General features: G+C 39.0%; 1 protein-coding gene across 1 annotated transcript; it reads right to left on the minus strand.

Moving 5' to 3' along the window:
• Window positions 1–3,344: 3,344 nt before the first annotated feature.
• prokr1a (prokineticin receptor 1a) lies at window positions 3,345–9,036 on the minus strand. Its single transcript, XM_036560353.1, has 3 exons — window positions 8,899–9,036; window positions 6,186–6,741; window positions 3,345–4,722 (listed from the first exon to the last, which is right to left on the minus strand). The coding sequence occupies exons 2-3, from the start codon at window positions 6,650–6,652 to the stop codon at window positions 4,008–4,010; spliced, it is 1,182 nt and encodes a 393-aa protein (XP_036416246.1). The 5' UTR covers window positions 6,653–6,741; window positions 8,899–9,036; the 3' UTR covers window positions 3,345–4,007.
• Between the last annotated feature and the right edge of the window lie 381 nt (window positions 9,037–9,417).

Here is a 9,417-nt window from a genome sequence, read left to right on the forward strand (position 1 = left end):
CAAAGACAACATATCAAATGTTGAAATTAAGAAAGTTTATTGTTTTTTTGAAAAATATATTCCCATTTTGAATTTGATGCCAACAACACATTCCAAAAAAGTTGGGACGGGGGCAAGTTTACCACTGTGCTTCATCACCTCTTCTTTTAACAACACTGTAAGCGTTTGGGAACTGAGGAGACACTGCTGTCGTTCTGAAAGTGAAATGTTTTCCCATTCTTGTTTGATGTAGGATTTCAGCTGCTCATCAGTTCGGGGTCTCCTTTGTCGTATTTTTCATTTCATAATGCAGCAAATGTTTTCAGTGGTGACAGATCTGGACTGCATGCAGGCGTGCAGAATGTGGTTTGGCATCGTCTTACTGAAATAAGCAAGGCCTTTCCCGAAAAAGACGTCACCTGAATGGCAGTGTATGTTGTCGTTTAGTAAAGACCAAATTACAAAGCTTGTCTCTGAATATTATTTGAGGAGCCTGTTAGCCCGTTTGCTATCTTGAGAGCAGCTCAGCCTACTCTAATATGTGTAAAATATATTCAATTTACAGAGAATATAGACTGTTATGGAGAGGAATTTGTGCCAAATTGAAAAGCAAACACTACAGTGTAAATGTTATGCTCACTTAACATTATTTTTCCATAGAGTTATTCAGAATATGTGCCCAAATGAAAACCTCTATTACACTGTTTTCACATCGCTTAACTTTTTCTCTGTACTTTAAACATTTTGCCTCATTGAATTGCAATCAAAACAGTGAAATGCAGTGTACACATGAGACTGCATTTAAACAGGTACATGTGGAAATTGATATAGCTTTCTTTGAAGTACTGCAAGGTGGAATGCAACAGCTGTGCCTTCATTACTCTTCAAGGCGGATTGTATTCAGTTCTGACACAAATTCTGTATTCGGGGTGCTTGTTTTAAATGCAAATCCCCATGCACTGTTTTTCAATAAAGAGGTCAAGCGAAATGAAAACAGTGTAATAGAGGGTTTTCTTTTCATTGTGGCACAAATTCTGCATAACACGATGGAAAAGTAACATCATATGTGTATTGCATTTCAGGTTTGTCTACTGTCTACCCTCAAAAGCTCTTTTGGGAAATTGGCCTTAAAAATGCTTAAATAATTAAAAATAATTCAACAATACAAAACAGAATGGCGTGTGTTACCATGAATAATATCACAGCTGTAATTTGGTCACAGTGAGTGCATCATCACAATGCAATAATAGAAAGGAGAATAGGCCATTGTGAGAGAAAATCAGGACAGTGAAACAGTACTGCAATAATGATGATAATCAAGGGATTTACACAGAATATGGATTGTGCCCCTACAATTTCTTTTTTTTTATTGTCATTTGTCTTTCATATATTTATTGTCTTATTATCATTATTTTTTTGATATTTTTTCCATACCTGTAGAGACCTCTCTCCTTACAAGTTTTTACATATAGGCTGTAAAAACTCATTCCCAATGGCATTTTTATGCTACTGCTGAAAAGGCGTTTTACATACTAAAAAAGCCTTGAAAATGCACTCACTAATTATATGGGACTCCAGTGAATGGACCTTACCTCTAACTTTTGGTTGCACAGGAAAACAATATAACAAAATATTGGTTAAGTTCACTATGCAACATGCATTTTTTCACTTTTGCAGTGCCTTGAAAAAGTGTTCATGCCCCATCTGCTTTTCCCACATTTCACAACACAGATTCAGTTTCGTTGTTGAATTTTTTTGTGAGCCACTCAAACACCAAAAATAAATAAGATATGAACAGATAAATAAAGCATCTGCCCTTGGTTAACACTCTGTTGAAGCACCTTTAGCAACTATCACAGCAAGTAAACTCTTTGGATAAGCGTCTATTAGCTTTGCGCGCTGAGACGGAAGGATATTTGCTCAGTCCTCCATGGAAAATTCCTCAAAGCTGGGTGAGATTAGTTACGGATTGACGATGGACAACAAGTTTGAGCTTTTGCCACAGATTTTCAATTGGATTAAGGTCAGCACTCTGACTGGGCCACGCAAGGACATCCATTTCATTCTTTTTAAGCCTGTCTCGTGTTGACTTTGCAGTGCACTTCCAATCTCTATCCAGATGAAAGACAAATATCTTCCTTGGAGTTTTTGTTGAAGTTCACAGGCATGTATTTATTAGATTTGAACCCTGGGCTTCTTCTGTTTAAACCTGTTTAAAGGCTCTTTTTGTGGACTTCTGAAGTGTCTTTTGGCCTTACAGTAATTCCACTGATAAGTGCTGAATGCAGGGAAAGTCTGGTCTAGGCGCTGTTGCTCGTCTATACAGAAGAAAAAATATATTTACTCACTGTATTAATGTCTCACATAGAGAAGAACAGCTTAGACTCAGAGCTCCTAATATGGACATTACGCAGACTACAGAATGATGTACTTTAGTGGTCTATTTTCAAATAAAGTTATCCTGTTTACTTAGTACAGCATCCAAATAAGTGTGCACTTTTTTGAACAGCCACAGTAGCTGCTCTCTATCTGACCTCTAAACTTCACACTTTGGTAACGAACATACTGTGAGCTGTCAAAAATTCACAATGTTATCAGATTCACTTTCTATTTTATTATACACACACAAAATGCATTGCAGTGGTGTTGCAACACTTGAAACATCAATAATAGACATAAATTGAGCTGTTGCTTGCAGAATTTTTGTTGCATCTGCAGTGTTTGACGCTTTATTTACAGCAGAATGTAGCAGATTAGCTTCCTTACCCAGAAGACAAAACTGTAGTCAAGGGCAAACTTTATTCCCACTTTTCATTTATGACACAGTTTATAAAGTTAACGTCCTGCGCCTGAGCTGGGAGATGAGCCATCTTCTCCAAGTTGATCGATTGCCTCAGAAGCTCCATTGTACTGCTGGAATTATGGGATTGAGTGGTGTCCAATGTTCGCACATTTCCAGTTTTAAGCAGATGTTTTGCAGCATCCAGGTGCTTTTTTTCTACTGTTTGATGAATACTATGGTTTTCGAGACACTAAGCTTTCTGGAATTTTTGGCACACTACTTATTATTGATAGACGTGCAAGATTTCAGAGGAAGCCAAAGTGTGAGCTTAACTGCTTTATGGCCTACATGCTTTAAGGACTTTGTTTTGGATTTTGTTGCCCTTGCTTTTATTTACACCTGGTGACAACTGGAATCCATTGGGATTACCTTTGTTTCTCTGCTGTGTATACCTGGATTCATCCTTCATACCTCCGATATTATGTTTTAGGCAAATCACAAACTTAGTTTTGAAGATGCCAGCAGAACATTAGTCTTAATTCTAGCTGTACCACAAATGTTCTATGAAGATGCCTGAATCTACTGGATTGCTCTGGCAAAGTTAAATTCCAGAAAAAAAAGGATGGAGATGAGTTTTGTTTGTTCTGAGGTATTTTCATTTGTGCACCCTGTGAAGCTGATGTCCTTTGAACTATGTGCCCGCTTCACAAGAGAAGGGCAATGAATAAAGGCCAATGCCATTCCAGTCCTGGAGAGCTGCAGTCCAGCACAGTTTGTTGATTTCCATTCATTGTGTATTGTTTTACCCCATAAAGTGCCTCAAGGCTCTGTTTTGGGGTATATTACTTCATCTTTATGCATGATTTCTTTAGTATTTCTTTTCAGTTTTATTCTAGCAGCACAAAGCTTTACTGAACCCAATAATTAACAGATGTGTTGAATCAGGAACAGTAGAACTGGGGCCCTGCTGGACTGCAGTTAAGTAACCCCGATCTATCTTACCACTACAAGGATTCCTCCTCAGTTTTATAAAGGACATATTTCTTCTATGTCCACCAGTTACCCTTTCTGAACTAGGCCAACTGGACTGTCACCCTAAAATATGAGAATTTCTATCAGGAATGGAACCTAAGATGCCACAATCTGTCCCTTGGTGTAAGTAAAACACCTCACTGGCTTCAATGTAAACGGCAACACCAGGAACACTCTCTCGATTTCTTCCTTCCTCTGCTTTCTTTCCATTTTTTCACCTTATCTGTGTACATTCCACTTCTTCTGTCATTCTAACTGAGGAAGTCCTGATTTCACCCTCTTCTGCCATCTTGCAGATGGTAGCGTTGGTCCTCGAGACGGCGTGCCATTGCACAAGTTTCGTCCCCTTGAGACACTTGGCGGCATTGTTCCTCACACTCACGAAGCACAGAGTGTTGATGACCCCGTTGCTCATGGCGATGCATTCAATGATGTAGAACGCCACCAGCGAGTTGCGCTCCCGTGTGATTAGCGCTGGATAAAAATCACGCAAGAGTGCAAAGCCATAGTACGGTGCCCAGCACAACACGTAGGCCACCAGCACAGCAATCAGTGCCACGACGGTTCGACGACGACGACGCAACCGCCGCTGGAGCTGCTCAGTTGGAAATCCCGGGACATTCTTGAACCACAGCTCATGCGAGATGCAGGCATAGCAGGTTGCCATGACCGCCACAGGCCCCAGGAACTCCACGACCAGAACGAACAAAAAGTAGGAGCGGTAAAGTAGCTGCTGATCTGCAGACCAGATCTGGGCACAGAAGATCTTGTTGTCGTGGGCAACAGTGCTGTGAGGGTACTCCTGCTCCGTGGCAAAGTAGGCAGAGGGGACGGAGATCAGGATGGGGATGATCCAAACCCCGAATATGAGCCAGTAGGCGGTCTGGTACTTCATCCGTGGCTTCAAAGGATGCACAATTGCCATGTACCTGTCGAATAGAAATACATAGATGTTGTTAAATAGCTGAACATGGATTTCACTTGGAGCCTAAGCTCAGCAAAGTACATGACCTCCCTATGACACTTTATTTGGACTCCACATGTTTAACATGTTTAAACCATTCGTCCATATCCATGAAACACACAGCCATGGCACAATCAAGGCTTTCTCATTTTTACCACACAGAGTACCTTCATTAGACACTCGATACCAGCTTTGAAAATCTCTGAATTGAGTTGCCTTATCCAATGGTGGTGTAATGAGGTTGGCCTGTTTGAACCAATGTGAAAACCCTTGTTTTGTTATCACAGTGGGTGGAACATAAGTCTGTTTTCTCTTGAAAACAGGTATCAATATTCAATCACTACAGATAAGCAACTGAAGATTCGCCCAAAACTTGTATGTGACATCTACATGCAAAACAGAGCTGGTTCTTATATTACTTGGCTCTCTCAGATTATCGTATCCAGGGGGCTTGCCGTACTTTGTTCCTCTGGATGCGTCAGTGGAAGAATCCTTAGAAAGACCTTCATTATGTCTAAGCTCACAGAATGTCTCAGTGTTCTGAAACGACAGTCGTGTAATTCTTCATCCAAATGTCAGCGTTCAGCAGAACTCCAATAACCACCGAACCATCATGAACCATGGATTTTCATAAATCTCATGACAAAGGCCATCTGTATTAAAAATGTTTAGAGACTCTGCTGTACGCAGTGATGATCTCATCGCTTAGATCTAACCACATTTTGAAGGATTCTGCTTCGGTTAAGAATGGAACAAATGTGTTTTGTCTACCAATTCATTTCATGACATAAAAATAAGAAAACATTTGAGATCTTTTAACTCCACTTCTGTAAAGTAGTGCACCAAAAGACAAGATGATATGCAATATATACATCTACACATACAGTACTGTTCAAAAGTCTTGCTATGAAAAAGGATGTGTGCAGCAAATTATCTGGGAAGTAAACATTTAGAATAAACATAAATGAACAATTAGACAATGCATTGTGATTGAATGTTTGTCAGTGTGTTAGGTTAAAATTTTAAATTTTAAAGTATGTTCAATACTTACACTTACCATTGAGATACTTCATTAAATTAAATCAGGTGTGCTGCGGATGGAATTTAACAAATCCATACACAAAGAAATCCAGAACAAAACCTGCGGTCTTCAAAATTCTTCTAACTAACATATTTTTAAATTCTTGTTACGCTTTACTGGATTTATATTTATTCCACTCTGCAAAGCTGTTTGATAGGCTGTAGAGCACATTTCATGCTCATGTTCATGTTATTGCAGAACACAAGAACTATTTCTAACAAGAACATTGCCTTTTTGGATTTTATGCCTTATATCCAAACAGATTTTCAAAGAAAGGCCTCTCCCACTGGGTAGCTTGTGGACTCGAAGGAGGTCATGGCATGATACTGTTAAAAGCAGACACTCACCTATCTACAGCGATGGCCAGCAGGGCGTTAGTGGACACGTAGAGAGACACTGTCCTCAGGTAGTTGATGGAAACACACAGGACGATCCCATGGTCCCAAGAGAGCTGCTTAACGACATAGTAATCCACCAGGAATGGACAGCACACAACTGCCACCAGGAAGTCTGACACTGCTAAGTTAGCAATGAGCAGGTTGGTGATGTTCCGTAGCTTTTTGTAACGTGCTAATGTGGCGATGAAGAGGCAGTTCCCAATCCCACAAACAAGCATGATGCTGACCAGAACAACAGCGATGATGATGGTAGCTACAAAAAAGGCTCTGCCCTGAGTCGTGTCCGGGATCTCGTCCAGGGGAACGTCATAATCCAAAAGAATGTCATAGTTTGTCACAAAAGGGTCCTGAGGGCTCTCTAAAGGCTGGCCTTGAGACCATGTAACTGCCAAGATCGTCTGGTTTCTCTCCCCCATCTTTGCTCTTTATTGCTTGTACTGGATTAAGCTACATTAGCTGCGTTGCTCTTACTCATCTCATCCTTCTCTTGACATTTCTTCATTTCCTGCAAAGATTAAGAAAATGGTATTGTAATCTAAAACAGAAAATCATGCTGGAGTCTGTGTAGTTTGTCCTGTATTTTGTATCTCAAGCTAGAAAAGCAAGATATTAGATATTAAATCACAAATGGTTCATGTCATGTTCATTGTCTTGAGAAAGGTGTCCTGCAAGGTTCAGTCGTGGAGCCTATGTTTTTTCATGTTCTTTAAAGAGCAAGTTGCAGGTAAATGTAGAGATCCACTGTGGTTAACAGTGTAATTTGAATGTATATGTATTTGTAACATATTTGTATTTATATTGTATTACATTTATGATTTGTACAGTTCTATTTTGTTCTATCTTTTGTTGATACCCTTCAATTTTTTGGTATCTATCTGTCTGTCTGTCTGTCAAATGGCTGTTGATTTTCTAAGTGAAAAGAAGTTATTATATTCTTTACAGAGAACACACTTCTGCACATTTTAATGCATCATTACTCTTTACTTACTGAATTTAACTTATTGGAAAAAGACATAAAATGTGGTCCGTGCAAAAGTTATGGCACATTTTATATTTTATCATTTTTCCAGTATGTTACACTCAACTTTTGCTTAAGATATATATATATAGATTATAAAGGTATATAATCTTAAAGATTGTCCTCCAGACTTTGTTGCACATCAGATTTCAAATGAAAATCTATTCATTCAGTACAAAATGAAGGCCAACATTTGCTTTGTCTCAGCCTGATATTGACTGGACATAATTCTCTAATGAATCATGTTGTAGTTAAACTGTTTAGAATGTAAAGCCTCACAATTCATCATTATGAATAACTATTTTATTCAGGGCTATTCACCTTGAGTACCTCACATAAATATTTTTCCCTTAACACAAAAGCCATATTCAGCAGCCTACAGGCTTAATGCGTGAGATGCTGTCTCACTAAATGGCCCATGCTGAAAATTGTTAGTATTCAAACACTGTCCTGAAGCCTTGAAGCTTTTCTATTCAGTATGAAATCTCTCATCAGTAGAAACAATCTACATTATAGATGGTTTTAGTGTGTTTTTATGTGTTAATTGCTTTTACAGTTCTCTAAAAATGAGAACAGAAAAACAAGTGTTCTGTAAGTTGGTTAAAAAAAACTAAACTGTTTCATCCTAATTTTTCATCCTATTTTTTTTATGAAATATCCTTCAAATTAGAGCCCTGAGACTTTTGTATTTCAAACTCATCTTCTCTTTCTCTCTCTTTCTCTCTCTCTTTCTCTCTCTCTCTCTCTCTTTACATATATATATATATATATATATATATATATATATATATATATATATATATATTCATATGTATGCATGTGTGTGTGTTTTGATAATGAACTGAATATGAACTGAACTGAATATGAAAATATGAATTGAACTGAATTGCACTTGGAGCTGGGCAATGTGACTATATGTATTATTATGGTGATAAATTACATCACAGTATGCTTTTCTGAGTGTATCCAGCATATAGTCTGTTTCCTAAAAAATACACCCCAATAGCACATTTGATTAAAAGGAACATAACTTGGTCCTGTTTAATTGGATTTAGTGCAGCACAGTGTCTGAAATGTTGAAGAGTAATTAGATTCATAGTTTTGATAGTATTTTTAAAATGTGGCACTACTTAAATCTCTTCCTGAAGGACCTTGATATGACATTTTGCCACATCGCCCACCTCTAGCTGGATACAGTCAATTCTAACAGCTGTTTTATTCATAACTAGTCAGGCCTGTGGCGCTGCGGCGGATCTACACGCGCTTTTATCTTCGTGGCGCTAAATCTTTGCGCACACAGCAAAGTCACTGTGGTACAAATAGCCGATAGCTGCGTGCAAGCTAGCGTTTCAAATAATAATAATAATAATAATAATAATATAGTGCATAAAAGTTTTTTTTCCTCGTTTTTGCAGAGGAAAATACTAAAACTTTTTAAACATATTGTAAAAATGTAATCTAATTTAAATCACATTATTTTACCAGTTACTAGTTCATCAAAGAGAGGCTCGAGAAAAGAGCAGAATGTCCACTAATCCTGAACTAAACCAGGCTCTACAGGGCGAACATCAGTGGAAGAAGACAAGTGAGGGAAATAAACCTCATGTTTGTGTCCAGAAAAGGAAAAAAGTACAAACACCTTACCGACTTTTGGATGGACTTCTCGGTCTTCTGGCTTTGCCCGTAATAACAGTTGTGTTCCACTTTAGCGGCATTTCTTTAAAAAGTAGCCCCTGAAGAGCCGGCGCAGGTCCGGTGATGCACAGCTCTTAGAGCTCCCTCTCCTCCCGGCTGTGAGCGAAAGACTGTCTGCTTTCCTCCCTCTAGCGGCGGTTCAGCTCCGCTCTGTGAGAGATGAGCTGAGGATGATGAATGACCTGGTCAGTAAATAAGTGGCTGTATTTTCTTGCGGAAATGTGGATGAACATGTTTTTATCCGCCGCGCTTTCACGCTAATAGCTCACCAGGGTCAGTTCAGGTCATGTGACTGAGTCAGGGAGGCTGTTAAGGGTCAGTCGTGGTTTTTTAGATCACTTGGGCAGTGTTGTCTGAGTGAACTGAGTCTGAGGGATGACGCTCGTAGGGCTCTGGTTGTTTGGCGTGAAGGCAGAAAACAGGTCTACACTCTTAAAGAGAAGGTTCTTCAAGGGTTCTTTAGTAAAG

The sequence above is a fragment of the Colossoma macropomum genome, unplaced genomic scaffold, assembly GCF_904425465.1.
Source record: "Colossoma macropomum unplaced genomic scaffold, Colossoma_macropomum, whole genome shotgun sequence".
NCBI lineage: Eukaryota > Metazoa > Chordata > Actinopteri > Characiformes > Serrasalmidae > Colossoma > Colossoma macropomum.